This window comes from Rhagoletis zephyria, unplaced genomic scaffold, assembly GCF_001687245.7.
Source record: "Rhagoletis zephyria isolate East Lansing unplaced genomic scaffold, Rhagoletis_zephyria_1.1 Rzeph_scaffold_12622, whole genome shotgun sequence".
In the NCBI taxonomy this organism is placed as follows: Eukaryota; Metazoa; Arthropoda; class Insecta; order Diptera; family Tephritidae; genus Rhagoletis; species Rhagoletis zephyria.
Genome location: NW_016169696.1, coordinates 1 through 16,059, shown reverse-complemented (window position 1 = coordinate 16,059; position 16,059 = coordinate 1). Strand labels below are relative to the sequence as shown.

Here is a 16,059-nt window from a genome sequence, read left to right as displayed (position 1 = left end):
TAAATTCCGCAGATTTCTGCGCTACGGGCTACAACTACAGAAAAATTGTGCGGTGTTGAGTTTTCATTTACATGGCGCTTTGGTAAGACAGATCGTGTCAGCTGACTCGGGTTGACGTACCGGTAGGTTTACGTTCTTGANTTTGTAGCTTTGCGTGACATTTATAACTTTGCCAGCAAAGCGCCAAACGCAAAAGGTATGCCACAATGAACGCCAAGAAAACAATTTTGTACCGCTTTTTTACTAGTCAAAGTTGCTGTGGATTTCATATATTTTGCTTTAAAATTATCAGCAATGTAATTAAGTTTTATGTTTCTGCATGAAAACTCGAATTTGGACGAAACAAAATAAATATTAAACTGGCTGATTGTCAAAGCGCGCAAAAAGATGGGAGTTGGCCATCTTTTCGCTTCGCGCTGCAGCTTCGACGATTTATGTGGCATGCTTTGTGCATTTTCATACAATTCATCTTATCTGTCAAAGCGAATCTGTCACGTAAAGCGAAGCAAAAGTTTTATGTGGCATCAGCTTAACTGCAATCCATAAATTGGCGCGACAAGCGCCAAGCAACTGTCAAAAATCCTCATGCCCATACAATTTGTATGAAGTATCCCACAATAACGCGGCGCTAACGCCGAGCAAATGGAATTTTCATTTTTGACAGGGCGTTACGTGTTGAAGTTGGATGCAGAAGATGAAGAGAAAGAGAAAGGACAAACAAGTGAAAGAGGAAACGATAATAAAAACGAGAGGACCTGAGAAAACGTCAAAAATTACGACGTGTTGATTTGGGTATAGCGTGCTCACACTCGTTGACAATGGATAACGCAACGCGCAGTGCTTCATTTTAGGGACGGCATTATATGTTTTATCTGGCATCAGTTTTAGCGATTTAAGTGCCATCGCTAGTAAATTTATCAGCTGTGATTTGATAACGCAATGAAAGAAAGGATTAAAATTTTGTTTATCTGATAACGTCGTTGCTCGCGATTATGAGTTGACATTAGGTTCATTCCTTATCTTTTTGGACTAAAATCTGAAAAGTGTCAAAATGCCAGAGCGTAAGCAAAATGCGCTCACTAAAAGAGAGTAACAGGAAAAGTAAAGGAACGCAAAAAACCAAATTTTTAGTCCAAAGAATGGCAACAACAAAACTAACGTCAAATAAGAACAGAAATGTATGTACAAAACACATTCACACAAGCACAAGCACAATAAACACTTGCTATATCAATTATTTTTTGCCTCCTTCCAATTTCAATTCATTTCTTTTACTTTTTAGATTATTCTCACTTTTTGCGTATTCTTTAATTTCCGTTAATTTAAATTCAGTTGAGTTTGACACTTTTCAGGATTTTGCCAGAAAAAATTCTTCTGACTAAATCTGACTACTTCGGACTGATGAGAGTCGCTCTCACTGACTGTTGCTCTCTCATTTTTGCTGTTTTTTCCGAGTTAAGGAACGCTTTTTGGACTAAATCTGACTACTTCGGACTCTTTCTGACTATTTCTGGGAGATAAGGAACGCGCATATTGTGTTACTTTTTCACTTTTAAATTGCATAAGAAGACTGTAGCCACGTGGATTATGCGGGGGTGAGCTATTTGTTCCCGTGGTACATCGAAATATTCGGCAATGACTGAAAAATACTGGAAATATGTCATGTGTGGGGGCATGGCTGGTGGTTCGGAGGTGCTCATCACCTTTCCAACCGATTATATAAAAACGCAGTTACAGCTAGATGAAAAAGGTAAGTGAGTTTAAGAGAACCAGTCAATAGTTCATTAAAGTTAAATTATTTCAATTAGGTAATAAAAAGATGTACAACGGTGTGCTGGATTGTTTTAGGAAGACCACCAAGCAATATGGCTTCCGGGGACTCTACCGCGGAATGAGTGCCCTACTTTATGGTAGCATACCAAAAACCGCAGTATGGTACGTAATGTAAGAAAATATGACTGTTTTTATGATAAATGTGTCGAATATCATCCAGCTTTGGCTCATTTGAATTTTTCAAGTCTTATCTAGTCGACGAGAATAAAATATTATCAACGTACAATAGCTTCCTATGTGGCTTTGCGACTGGAATTGTGGAATCTATCCTTGTCACAACACCGATGGAAACCTTAAAAGTGAAACTAATAAATGATCGGCGCAGTAAGAAATCACAGTATCGTAGCTTTTTTCATGCTGCTCGTGTCATTTTAAAAACGGATGGTATGTACCCGATTTTAAAGGTATTGTAAATAGCCCTAAACTTTCTGTCCCATCAACAAGAAAATCAATTGGAAGATTTGTATAATATTGATTAATTTTAATTAATCACATGAAAAGTGTCTACAATCGTTTCGTTAATATAGAAAGGCTCCAACTCATTTTCTTTTCAAATTCAGCACTGTACAAAAGTCAGGCGATTACTCACTAAAAACCTATCGGATTTTAAAAATAACTAATACGGAAACATATTTTTTATATTCTTTAATAAAAACAGCCTTTGAAAGAAATTCGCAGCAAAAACAATTGATTTTCTAGGGAGTTTTCTCATCATTAGGTACTGAAAGAAACCAAAATGCTAGATATGGCCTTTTTATATTAAGGAAACGTTATGTAATGATGATGTCCTTATTGACATTTCCATCTTATCTTTAATGAGAATATTTTAACGTAGTCATTACCCTGTGTTCAGAAATGCATCAAGCCAAAGCACCAGTATCTTTTACTTCTAAACTATAATTGATGGAAATGTCCAATATGTGCAATCACGGTTAAATCCCGAATTGGAATTTAGTTTCGCAAATAATAATTAATAGTTTAGAAATAATAGAGCAGTCTCNTATAATTGATGGAAATGTCCAATATGTGCAATCACGGTTAAATCCCGAATTGGAATTTAGTTTCGCAAATAATAATTAATAGTTTAGAAATAATATGCTTTGGTTTGATGCATCTCTGGCACAGCATTACTATTTCCGTGTAAAGTAAAACTGTGGTTAAAAAATACTTCAAAAACCGCCGCCGAGTTAAAAATTCTTTATTTAGTTAGTGCCATTTCAGTTGTCTGATTAATATAAGACTTTCAATATTGTATCCAGCCTCATTGCGTAAGTAGTAAATTAGACTAAATTTCACGACTCCACAACTGTAGCATTGTCTATTGTAGTACTGAAATAAGTAAACGACCAAAATCGTCGAAAACTATACAGTGCTGCCAAGTTTTTCTGTTTTAATACACTAGTCGAAAGGAAATTTTAGGCAATGNGCGTCAGTTGTAATTGAGAGTAGTCAATTGTAAATGAGAAAGCGTCAATTGTAAATGAGTTTAGTCAATTATAAATCAGAAATCGTCAAATGAAAATGCGAAAGCGTCAGTTGTAATTGAGAATAAACAATTATAAATGAGAAAGCGTCAAATGAAAATGCGAAAGCGTCATTTGGAAATGAGAAATAAAAGGAAATGAATTGCGTACTGCATATATAATAGATGATTTAAATTCGCTTATCACTGATAATACTTAATCAATTATGTCGCTATAAAACGCGTTTGAAAACGGAATTTGTAAGTTTTCAGAAGGTTATGATCTTCATCTTTGCTGTTTGTAAGCTACGTCATATTAGAGTATGTACATAAATAAGAAGGCAGGAAAATAAAGCTGGATANTAGTCGAAAGGAAATTTTAGGCAATGAAGTGAAATTATCGATACGATTCGACTCTCGAAAAACGACTGCATTCGACACGACTTTCGCAATGAGGGTCATCATTATTTTCTAAAAACATAATACATTTTTTAATTATATACTACTATCTTTCAGGTTTTCGTGGCATTTACATGGGCCTTACACCCACACTACTCCGACAATGCTCAAATCATGCAATACGATTTCCAGTGATGGAGACATTCAAGAATTATTACAAAGGTGATAATCCCACGCGGAAACCGCCGAAATGGATGGTGGCTGTGTTTGGATTGGTAGCAGGCGGCAGTGCAGTATTGGTGAATACACCTGTCGATACATTAAAAACGCGCATGCAAGGATTAGAAGCAGCTAAATATAAAAATACTCTAGATTGTGTATCCAAAATATATCATAACGAAGGCGTATTAGCCTTTTATAAAGGTATGATACCAAGGTTCATACGTTTGTCAATGCAAGCTTGTTGCATTTTTACACTATACGAGGTGTATACGGAAGCTTTTGATAAATTAGATGCATATTTGAATGAAAATAATGCCAAGAGTTGATTTGATGATTTGATGGCACTGGATGTTAGAAATCTCATACTCATACTCATACTTGTAGTATGTTGAACAGTACGAATACTCCCTATTGTGCCATACGCTTTTGTATTTGGAATGTGTCTTTGTATATCCTGCTAAACGAGCGATAAGGCGAGCAATTGTTGGACACGGACACTTATCGCTGGAAGAGGAAAAATAAGTGTTAGAGCGCGGTTACCCACGAACGTGCACGCAGGGTACTGTAGAAGTGCGTAGAAACATATCAAATCTGTGACTCTATATAATTTTCTTTATAATTACCTTTATTTTAATCTTTCTTCCTTTATCTTCATCTTTACTCATCCTAATCTTTTTCTTAATATTTATCTTTATCATCTTTATGTCTATCATTTTCTGCATCTACATATTCTCCTGCACCTTTGCCCTTATATTAGTAAAATTTTTAAATTTACCTTGATTATAATTTTTGCATTTATCTTTACGCATCTTTGTTTTTGTTTTTATTTTTACCTTTGACTATCCTTTTCTTTATCAATAAAATAAAATTACTTATTTTCGTTGTATCATATTATGAATGTGCACGCTCTCTTCTTTGTCATAAATGTTCGCACATGTATGAGTATGTATATGTCGTGTAAAGAAATGCCTAACGCTTTGCCTCCACTTATGTACGCCCACTTATATTTTTCAGACTTACAATAAACCACAAATTAAGACACTTAAAAATAAAAGTCCCTGCCAAAGTGTCTTTGCCTAAGGGAAATTTTAGCAGTTGATAAATAACCCACAACGGAAAACACAAAAAAGATCGCACAGAGTGATATGCCACGGTGAGAAACACTCTTTGCTTGAAAGATGAGTGTTTGTGTCAGTGGTAAACACCATACAAGACACTTGGTGACGGTTATTTTCGATATCTGATTAAAAGGACAACATTTAACATAATTTTATTTATTTGCAATAGCTGACGACCTATGCACGCGATCTTTCTGCTTTGTGTTGGCTTAAGCCTTGCCAAATTTTGGCTATGTGGACAGCTGCATTGAAATTCACAACGCCAAAGTTGTATGTAAACCGGCCTCTATTCTTTGTTTACGCAAATTTTCTCATGTTAACATATACATACATGCAAAGGATTATGTACATATATTTCTTTCAGGTATAGAGCATAACTGCTACAAGTAAATAGCGAACTATTTTGGGGTGTTAAAAAGTGCCTAGTTGTTTTTTTTTTTTGTTTCGGCGGCACAAACGATATAACTACCTCTTTACTTATTTTCTCTGTAAACACAAAATACATGCATATGTCCATACATATATACTTACATAAGTACATATATAAATATGCATGTTATGTATGTACATATTTATGTAAAAATATTGTATTAAATAATCTATGCTTGGGTATGTAAATAAATTTTATTTGTTGATTTAAATGCTGGCCTAATATAATATTCACATATTTATATGAATATGTATGTAAATTAGGGTGGTCCAAAAATACACGTGAAAAAGTTAAGTCGGAATTTCTCTGCTGTAACCCCCTAGGATTATTCTATACCGATAAAATATACCCCAATTTTTTATTTTAGTCGTTAGTATTGACAAATAGTTAAATAAACAATTGAGTATTGTTATTGAAAGTCTCCTGAAGACAACCAGAGTTTTCCAATCCAAAAATATTGATTTTTAAGAAATCCATACCATTTACACGAAAAGTTGTTTTTTCCCCATATAAAAATACATGGAAAACTTTGAGCGCTTTGAGCGACCTCTAAATATTTTTTGATTTCAAAATCAAAAAATAGGGCTATACATATTTTCGATATAGAAAAATCCAAGGGGTGAGATCATTACAACTCCGACTTTACTGTTTTTGGACCACGCTAATGTACGTACATACATATCTGTGTTCGTTTGGAAAAGTAGCTTATGTCGAAAGGCTGGCTTTAGTATAATGCGGCATTCCCTTTATTCTTTATATAAAAAGGAATTTGTTGATGAGACTTAATAAAAATATTGACTTGCCACCATCGGAACTATTTTTTGCACTTTTGTTTGCCAAAAGTTGTGCAACGGCTCAGCGTCAGCGAGTCATTCGCAATCGTATGCTGCGAATGCCGATTTATACTAAAGCCAGCCTTTCGACATAAGCTACTTTTCCATACAAACACAGATATATTAACATATTTTCGTAAATAATCTATTGGCATTCATTCACACATTTTTATGGCCAAAAAGGCATGTGTTGAGCGCTGGCTCGTCGCTCACTCGTCTTACCTAGCCGAGCGAGTATATAGACAGCTACTCGCCTGAACACTGCGAGCGAGGTAACACACAGCAGCCTCGCTCGTTTAACAGGAGCGCGAGCAAACAAGCGGCGCTCGCTCGTTTGCGGAGCAAGCCACACTTCTCGTGCCTCGCCTCATGGCTGCTTCGAGTACGAGCTGCGAACGCCTTGTTGCCTGCGAGGCATTTAGTAGGAGTTTGCTCGCTCGAACTCCGAATTTTTGCCTACCCTGATATTATGTACATATATTTTTAAATAAATATTTATGTGCAATACAAATCAAAGTGAATTTAATCATGAAACGAAACAAATCTGAGGAAAACTATTGCCAAACAATAACATATTGGGCCGTATGCATAAAACCTACCTTTTCTTAAAATTTCAGACCTTTTAGTAAAAGGTATGAAATTTTAACAAAAGCAATTGCTTAGTTTTTAGCATTAGGTTAGCGCCAGTTCGGCCGAGTTTAACAAAGCACGCCAGTCGCTGCTCTTCTGTGCCAGCTGACGCTAATTGGAAATGCCAAGTGAAGCCAAGTCCTTCCCCACTTGGTCTTTCCTTCGCAATGGAACTCTTTCCTTCGCAGTGCACGGTCTTGTAGTAAATTTTTCCTGAGCGGTTCAGTTCTGCGGCTCTTATTATCTTCTCCAACATCAGATTAAAGAAATCTCACGGCTCGGGGAAGTCTTTTCCAATTCTGACGGAAGTGGTATTGCTCAACGTCATTTTACACAGTCGTATCAGTTTCGCGGGGATACCAAATTCAGACATCGCGGCGTACAGACATCTCCTTTTAGTGTTGTCGAAAGCGGCTTTGAAGTCTACAAATAGATGGTAAGTCTCCATCCTTTTCTCGCAGGTCTTTTCGAAGATTTTGCATATTGTGGATATCTGGCCCATGGTGGATTTGCCAGGTCTAAACCACACAGATAAAGCCTAATCAGTTCGTTGATGGTGGGTGTCTTTCACACAATACGCCGATAAGACCTTGTAACCTATGCTTAGAAGGCTGATCCCGCTTATCTTGTGGGTTGAGCAGAACACCTTTAAATTCCAATCGTCGGGTATACGTTCATCTGACCATACTGTGCATAAGAGTTGATGCAAGCGCCTTATTAGCTCCTCGCCGCCGTACTTGAATAGCTCAGCTGGCAGGCTATCAGCTCCATAAGCTTTGGTTGTTTTTAAGCCGCGTAATTACATCGACTGGGGCCTCAGGCTCGTCCTTTCTACAACTTCGCGTGCTGCTGCCATTCAGTAGAGTAACTGTGACTGCAGCTTTTCGACGTTAACCTTGCCTTGAATATTTTTTGCTGCACAGAGGCGGGTGCGTATCTTGGTTGAAACAAGGTGTAGTCCGAGTCGATGTTTGGGCCTTGGAGTGCACGTATGCATACTACCATGTTTCGGGCCCGAAGAAGTCGATCAGCCTCAGTCCGTTGTTGGACGTTTCGTCGTGTAGGGTGAATTTTCCAACAGTGGCCAAGCACGATTTTGATTCACGGCGCGAGCAGCGCTCGTATATGCGCTCCAAACGCTGATGTTGAAGAATCTCGTTTTGATGCGGATTGTGGCTAGACGCTCGTCCACCGGGGNTCTAAAACACTGGATTTGGTTTCTCGTTTTTCGTTCCGGATATAGCCTGCATACTACCATGTTTCGGGCCCGAAGAAGTCGATCAGCCTCAGTCCGTTGTTGGACGTTTCGTCGTGTAGGGTGAATTTTCCAACAGTGGCCAAGCACGATTTTGATTCACGGCGCGAGCAGCGCTCGTATATGCGCTCCAAACGCTGATGTTGAAGAATCTCGTTTTGATGCGGATTGTGGCTAGACGCTCGTCCACCGGGGTGAACGACAGCACTCTGGCTACTGCAGCAGGCTAAACTCGTACCTGAGCAGAGTGGTCGCAGATGTGCCAAATGAGTGCTCGGCATGCGGAGAGTCACCACACGACTCACGGCACCTCTTCGCATGCCCCCAAAACCCCACCCAGCTAACGCTCCGTCCCTACGGACAGACTTGATGGAAGTTGCACACTTCATAGGCCTCCGCTTAGCTGAGCCTACCGACAACGTTTATGGACAAGCCGACCCTAGCGAGGTTTAGTAGCCGCTACAACAACAACAACAGTACTCGGCGACGGACTCTACCCCACAACAAGTCCAATACCGAATCTGCGCCCCTTTACATGGCAGCTGTAGTAGCCGTCGCAAGGCTCCAGATATTGCTTGCCTTGCCCCGCCCAACCCATTTCTTAGTTGGCGGTGATGTCAGCTTTTATCCTTACGAGTACATCAACCAGCCAGGGATACGCACCTCCCCCATTAAGGGTCTTGACATGCCCTCAAATCGTAATCCTTTAAGCGTTTGCCTTGGTCGTCATCAAAGAAGGGGTCTCATACGAGACTTTGTGTCTCTTTTTCATTTGAAGTGGATTTTACGTGGCGGTCCCCAATCCAAGCGCACTATCCATTGCTGGGAGGGGGTGGTTTCTTAACCGGAAGCAGTTTTGAACTCGGCCAAAATCGCTTAAGCGGTTAGAGCCTATAAAGAAGAAGAATAAGCAATCCTTTTTAGGTTTTAAGTGTGGTAGGCAGAACTCAAGAAATGCTGAAGAAATAGTTATAATAATAATATAGTAATAGATTGGCGCTTACACATATGTTAGTGTTTGACCGAGCTTCTCCTCCGATTTTGGCGTGCGACTTGATGTTGTCACATAGTACTATGAATATATGAAGCATAAGATGAATAAACAAAGAGGAGGGGCCTACAGTTTTACGCCGACTACGAACGGCGATTGTATTTTTATGAGAAGCTGTTTTTCATGGCAGAAATACACTCGGAGGTTTGCCATTACCTGCCGAGGGGCGACCGTTGTTAAGATAAAACCTGTTTTCTACAACTTTGCGATGTTACGTTGACCAGGGCTTGAACCCAGGCCCTGCGGAGTGGAAGCGCGCACTGCTTACCGGCCGTCAAAAACAATTATTAAGCCAAAATTCGAGAACATGAAAGAGTCTGCCAGGCTGTATAAGGTACTTCATGGGGACCTGACGGTTAGGCTCGACTCAGAAAATCTGATGGAACTTATATCACGTCATTGCTAGATACGTACAAAACTCTCTTGGAAACTCAATATCCGGGTAGTAGGTTGATTCTCGACACAGGCAGAGATATGGTGGAGGACAGCGCGACGGGAAGAGCCATCAGACTAAACTGGTACATAGCATCACGGGTGATGACTGAGGAGTCAGTGAGGGTTTGTTTAGCCTCTTTTGACGCCTTTAAGTCACCTGGACCAGATGGTGTGTATTCGAAAATGCTAAAGTGTGGGGAGACAGGCTTATAGGAGCTCTAATAAGAGTTCCCACTCTTCGGAATAGTCAGGGAAGTCTTCATTCCCAAAACAGCAAAGGATGACTTTGCGCCGGCAAAAAGCTTCAGGCCAATCAGTCTGACATCCTTCATGCTGAAAAGTCTGAAGCGCACGGTCGAGAAGTACTTTAGATTAGGGGGTTTGGTGAATAGCCCTGAGTGTTCATCAACATGCATGCCAAAGCGGAAAGTGCTGTGAATGAGGTCTCTCAGGGAGGTCTGTCTTAAAAGGCAGAGAATCCTGAATAAGATTAATGATTGGTGCACTTTGTAGGGTCTTTTTGTCTATCCCAGGAAGGCAACCCTATAGCCCAGTTCTGTATCGCTGACAAAACTTTTGTAACTGACAAACCAAGGCGAATTAATATAAGGTGGTGTTACTAGCTCAGCTGATTTTGTGTATGTGTTTCGCCGCACGGCTTCTGATATCAAATTGAAAAATTTTGTTTGAATTTCTACACACACTCTTACAGATTTTGACAGTTTATGCCGCCAAAGCAAAAACAAAATACATGTAAATTTTTGTTTTTGTTCTCCTGCTATCACCTTATATTAATTCGCCTTGTGACAAACTTAAAACTTTTCTGTAAAAAAACTTTGACAAGAATTTTTCACTGATACAGAATAGAGTCAGAGAGTTGTTTACGTGGAAAAGATAATTGGAAGGTCTCAACCTTCCAGTGAAGATAAAACAAGCGCTGAAAATTTTCGGTTAGCGTCGGAGAGCCTTAAGTAAGACTTGGAGCATGAAACCGCCTAAGGTATTCTGAATAACATAGTTTTAGTCAGACCAATCATCACGTACTCTGCTTTAGTTTGCTGGCGCAGAACTATGGTCAACACCACGGTTTCTGTGTTAAACAGGCTACAGAGAAACGTATGTATAGGCATTACGTGCGCCAGGAATACAACGTCAGGACCCGCTGTTAATGATTTGTTGGATTTGTCAACGACTGTACTCTTTTCGACTGTGGTACGACGATCAGAATTCCCGGCACAGAGAGTAGTTTAGGAGGTGGTCAGAACAATTCCCTTTGCTTTTGGCATCTTATGACAAACTGATACATGGAATCTCCTTTGAATGAAAGTTCGTCGTTAGATTTCCTACAATGGGGCAATAGAGAGATCCAAATACTCTCCTGGGAAGCTCGTTGAAAATTTTCCATACACTGAAAGTGGAAAACTGGATAATTGGCTAAAGATGGCGTGGACATAAGATCAGGATCTGCAGTGACAGTCAAACTACTCTAAAGGCCTTGGATCCGCTCGCACCTCTTCAAAGATTGGCCAGGAATGTAAGTTAAGGCTGAACTCCGTTGCAAGGTGGAATGGGCTTGAACTTGTGTGAGTGCGATGTCATTACGGTGTTTAAGGAAATGAACGGGTGAATTGGTGTACTGTGGTTCTTTGGAGCATCCAGTTGCACCGGAGCCAATGTTAGGGCCAAGCATAGCGGGAATGGTCTGGTACATCAAGGATCTCATAAATAAAACTTATGAGAGCCGTTGGTGTGGGGTTGATACCTGCAGAACAACCAAGTGTTTCGTGAAAGCGCCTGACAGGGAGGTAGAAAAATTCCTTCTCAGAAAAGGAACGAGTGATCTACGAGCTTTGATAGGACTGATTGCGGGGCACAATCCATGGGATGACATATGGTCACTATAGGCATCATCGACGACCCACTGTATTCATCTCATTTGTAGGACGAGGATAGTACAGGCCACGCAATGAGCGGCGAAGCGGCAGGCGGCTGAGCGGCGCCATCAGTGTTGCCAGAACTTTTTGGACGAACCGGCTAAATTGGCAAATAAAACCGGCTAAAAACGGCTAAAATGTTTCAACTAAATTTCACATGTTTTATTTAAATAAATCACGAGTAAAAAGACTATTTCTTGGAAAGAAGTTACAAATTCGAGCCGGAAAAAATTTTGCCAGCAAGAATTTACAATTAGGAAAAACATATGATTGTGGCACATGGTTTGATTTTTGTCGACGATAATTTGAATAAACAAGTTCGTTAAATTTCAAAATTTACAAACTGGAGCGATTTTAAAATGAAAAATGTAAGTTAATACTTGTTTACTTAATTAATTTAGTTAAAACCAATGATTTGAAAGGTACTCGGCAAAAAAAACTGTATTCTTAATCGAATGCAATCTCAACCAGAGTCGATATAGTAAACCCGACAAAGAAATTGAAACGTATGTTGAAGAAAGTCGGGGTGACAAGATATATAAACGTAGATCCTGTTTTTGGCCCCTCTGAAAGAATTTTAAAAATTCTATACAAATTTCTTTTGTTTGAAATGCTACCGTGGACACTAGCTGGCAGAAAAACTTGCAAATTTGCGTTCGTACAGAAAATTGCAAGTTTCTCTACATGAAAAAGAATTTGGGAGCATTTTTTCTTACTATCTGATATTGTGAGTGGTAATTCTCGCTGGATTTTTGACGAACAAACCTATTGTCTTCCCTACAAGGCCTTTTCAGACTGACCGATTCTCAATACACTCAAATAGAAACCAAACATATAACAAACGCTATAAAAATGTCCCGTAAATCTTAAGGCAGTTAAAAACGACCTTAAGTTAACATCAACCGAGGCCATATGTTGACAAGGGATGAAAAATCACAGTTACACAAAAGAACTAGTCAGATTTTTCAGAAATCCCTTCAATTCTGATGTAAAATATGATGCCAAAAGACTGCAGAAATACCATTTAGATGACCGGTCATATGACCGGCAGATGTCTCGTAGAATTCCCAGAGAGTTTTGCTTTACATAGAATTTTGTGCTCTTTTATTGTGCTCTTTATAATTCAAGTTGGCATTCGGTTTTTGGAATTTAAATAAGTTCTCAGCAAAAAACTTTGTTTAAAAAAATACATATGTGTACATAGTGCTTGAAAATATCAATTTTTCCCTTACCTTAAACCTTTGGGAGTGGGCAAAAATGATGTTTTGTAATTTAGGCAGAATTGAATATGCGCTATCTGGGAAGACAATATCTACATGTAATATTTATTCTGTTGGTTGGCATTATATCCAAACACAAACGCATCTTAAGTGTCTTAACAGTGAAACAATTTCTTATTTTCTAAGTTTGCGAATAAAACTTCACACTTAAAATTAAGACATTTATAACAAACATTTTATGAAGAAAATCCCTTCTTCGTTTAAAATAAAAATAAGCGAAATCGGCCCAATTTCATACAACCCTGCCTGACATNCGTTAACCTTCAGACTTATTCGCTTTGCTTCCATATTCAACTTGGTAAAAGCAGCACAAGCGGTGCGGTTGTTGAGGCCAATGGTATCGATTTCGTCGACTTGCGCCAGTGTTCCCTCCATGATTGAAATATGTTAGGAACATTGGTCACTAGATCGGTGTAGTTGTTCTTGCAGGATCTGGTGTTTAAACCTTCCTTAAGACGCCTAAATTACTTATAGTTGTTTTGGTGTTTTCCCTGTTACCCAAGTACTTTGGCCTCGATGTCTTAATAACGGTATAATGGAAAATGGGTCTTGCTTTCTCCTTCAGCTCCCAATATCGATCGCACATTGCTCGCGTTGCTTCCCACAAGGGGAAGATATGTATCGTTTTCGACAAAATTTCACACACTACTCAAGTCTTAATCGATTCGATGCAGATCTGAAAGTTCCTAAAAGTATCGAAAAGATCTGAAAACTGAAACACAAACAGTCCCGAAAAATCTGGAATGCTTAGTGGAGCGTGAATCTTGAAAAGTCTCGAAAAAATCCAAATCGTGAATCCTTTAATTTTTTACCAAATATTACCGTTTTTTCGCCAAAAATACATATCTCCGTTTTACTAATCAGTTTACTTTTCCTTTTAACAACATAACTCCTAGCGTAAGGGGGTCTTTTACTAACCATAATTTTTTATCATAATAGAATGTATGGCCGATCTCTACTGGGTCACCACGCCAACAGCTGTAACTTTCTTTTTCAAACATGCGCAGTACGGCCCAATTAGTTGCTTTAATTATATTTGTTGTTGCAAAAGTTGACATTTTATACCGCACATTTGTCAACCGCCATAAAATTACATACCTTTGCAACCTATAAACCCAGTTTGTAGGCGTCAGTTTCGCGCTGCCGGTGTGATTTATTAGAATTTTACCTGGTGTGAAAAAATCAGGTGAGTGTCTGATACACTTTATAACTATTTTAATATTGATTTAGGATTTATAAGCTTGTTTCAAAAATTTAATGGGATTAACGTGTTCGTCGTGGCGTATACGTAACGTGGCATTGGCATTGAAACTGAAGTCCTTTGTCGCTATCATTATTTCTGTTTCAGGCCATGCGTGTTGGTGCCATACATTCGTACATGGACATATGTGCATAGATATGTATGTATGTAAGTGAAAAGATGAGTTGCATATATGTATATATGTACATATGTTTATCTGCATTTATATGTTACTCGAAAATTGCTTGCGAGTTATCAACGGTTTTAATGTAATTTATTTGCATTCACAGATTTATTATCGGAGTGATTGTTAAAATTTTGTGCCATTGAGTGCATTCTAACACATTTTGATTAAAATTTGCTTCGTAGTAAGTTTGTGTGTAAACAATAAGCAGGGGCTGGTTCTTCTTAATTATGGCAGTGGCTTGCCGTAAATGTTGGCTGTTTACTATCAGGAATATTTAAAGGGAATTCAAAGTGATACTTTATTCCAGATTCACTTATGTGTATATGTAAATACATATGATTTGAGCGACGGCAATCAAAAAATATTTATTCTTGAGTGCGAAACGCTACTAAAATTTCGATATTTAAATTAAAACAAAATGTAAATTATAAAAAAATATATTTAAAAAATCTTATTAACGTTTAGCACAAAAGTTATTAATGACATGGTGCGCCAGTGAAAATACACCTCAATCTCAACATAGTGCGGATTGTACATAGTTAGGGTCGAATACAGCATGGAAGTAGATTTCTTATAGTCGCTGAACCCACCAATTTTTTTATTTTAAAAGCCGCTACTTTTCTACTTGATGCACTAATATACATACATTGTATATTGTTTGATTGATTTTAGCCGACTTTAAAAATCTAAAATGTTTTTGAAAGTCATTTAATTACATACACTTGTGGTCAGCTGAGTAAGTCAATTTTGACTGTTTTGGTATTTTTTCTTTTGTTTATTTAATGTCTATATTTTTTATAAAAGTTAAGCTTTTTACCTAACCAGCGCCACATAAATCCACATTTCAAACTACATACAAAAATTATGAAAATGCAACAAACTTTAACCTTTTCACCCAAAAATTTTAAACTTTTTATTTGGAATTTTTATAAAAATTTTGGTATGCAGTTTTGTAGCTCATTAAATTTCAGTAGTTTAAAGTGAAAACTTCCAGGCCTTATAAAATCGCGTTGAGTTTTAATAATTTTTTTGCTGATGGTGCTAGGCATTGTTTTTCATACAAACGAAATTGTCGAGCATATTTTACATGGAAGAAAATGCACAAATTGAACCTAGAAGTTGAATTAATTGCATTTTCAAATAGAAGGAAACTAAATAGTTTCGCTGAATTACGACTTGAAATTTATAAAAATTATTTTTGTGAAGAGTTAGCTTTAAGGTAAAATATACTCTTTTTTGCGCGCTTTACGACACCCATACAAATGTTTTCAATTTTCAAAATGGTTTCCCAAATATTGCGGCTCAACTGCAAGTTTTATTATTATTTATTTTAAATTTGCCCGCCATATTGGAACCCCATTTTGAATTTTAAAAATTCGTGATCAGATTAAAAATCCCAGAGTAACAAGTTTCGAGCGAAGTAATCAATTTTGAAAAATTTGACCGCCATTATGCTCTTGGCAAGCAATAATTATCAGAGCTTTTATCTTGATAAATATTGCCAACAATTTGGTACTTTGACAGCTAAATTTTCATATGCGCGATAGCTTCATGGCGGCGATATTATTGATATTTTAATATAAAGCAAAAATCTAGCGATTCTCTATTAAAATATTTGTTATTATATATTTGGGTGTGAAATAGTACAATATTTTAATTTTTTAAGTGATTAAATCCGGCAAAAATAGCCATCTTACAAAGGCTTTTATCAAGATAAAAAATGCCCACGCACAAATATTGCCTCTGCTAG

At 37.9% G+C, this 16,059-nt stretch overlaps 1 protein-coding gene across 4 annotated transcripts; it reads left to right on the top strand.

Annotated features, from left to right (window-relative positions):
- Window positions 1-772: 772 nt before the first annotated feature.
- On the top strand, window positions 773-9,355 carry LOC108377743 (tricarboxylate transport protein, mitochondrial-like). 4 transcript variants are annotated; one of them, XR_001849358.1, is made up of 6 exons: window positions 773-1,002; window positions 1,533-1,750; window positions 1,809-1,935; window positions 2,063-2,217; window positions 3,812-4,299; window positions 9,345-9,355. XR_001849358.1 is itself a non-coding variant. In XM_017634015.1 (5 exons), exons 2-5 carry the CDS (start codon window positions 1,636-1,638, stop codon window positions 4,240-4,242), a joined length of 897 nt encoding a protein of 298 aa, XP_017489504.1. In that variant the 5' UTR covers window positions 775-1,002; window positions 1,533-1,635; the 3' UTR covers window positions 4,243-4,384. The 4 variants fall into 4 exon arrangements, 1 of the variants encoding a protein (XP_017489504.1); XR_001849357.1 differs by having other exon boundaries at window positions 1,809-1,944; XR_001849356.1 differs by having other exon boundaries at window positions 775-1,002; window positions 1,994-2,217.
- Window positions 9,356-16,059: the final 6,704 nt, after the last annotated feature.

Bases quoted from the DNA above. Each gene is read 5' to 3' on its own strand.
- LOC108377743 (XM_017634015.1), top strand. From the start codon at position 1,636: ATGACTGAAAAATACTGGAAATATGTCATGTGTGGGGGCATGGCTGGT. The intron at 1,936-1,993 runs GTACGTAATGTA...AATATCATCCAG, and splicing joins ATACCAAAAACCGCAGTATG to CTTTGGCTCATTTGAATTTT. The intron at 2,218-3,811 runs GTATGTACCCGA...ACTATCTTTCAG, and splicing joins TGTCATTTTAAAAACGGATG to GTTTTCGTGGCATTTACATG.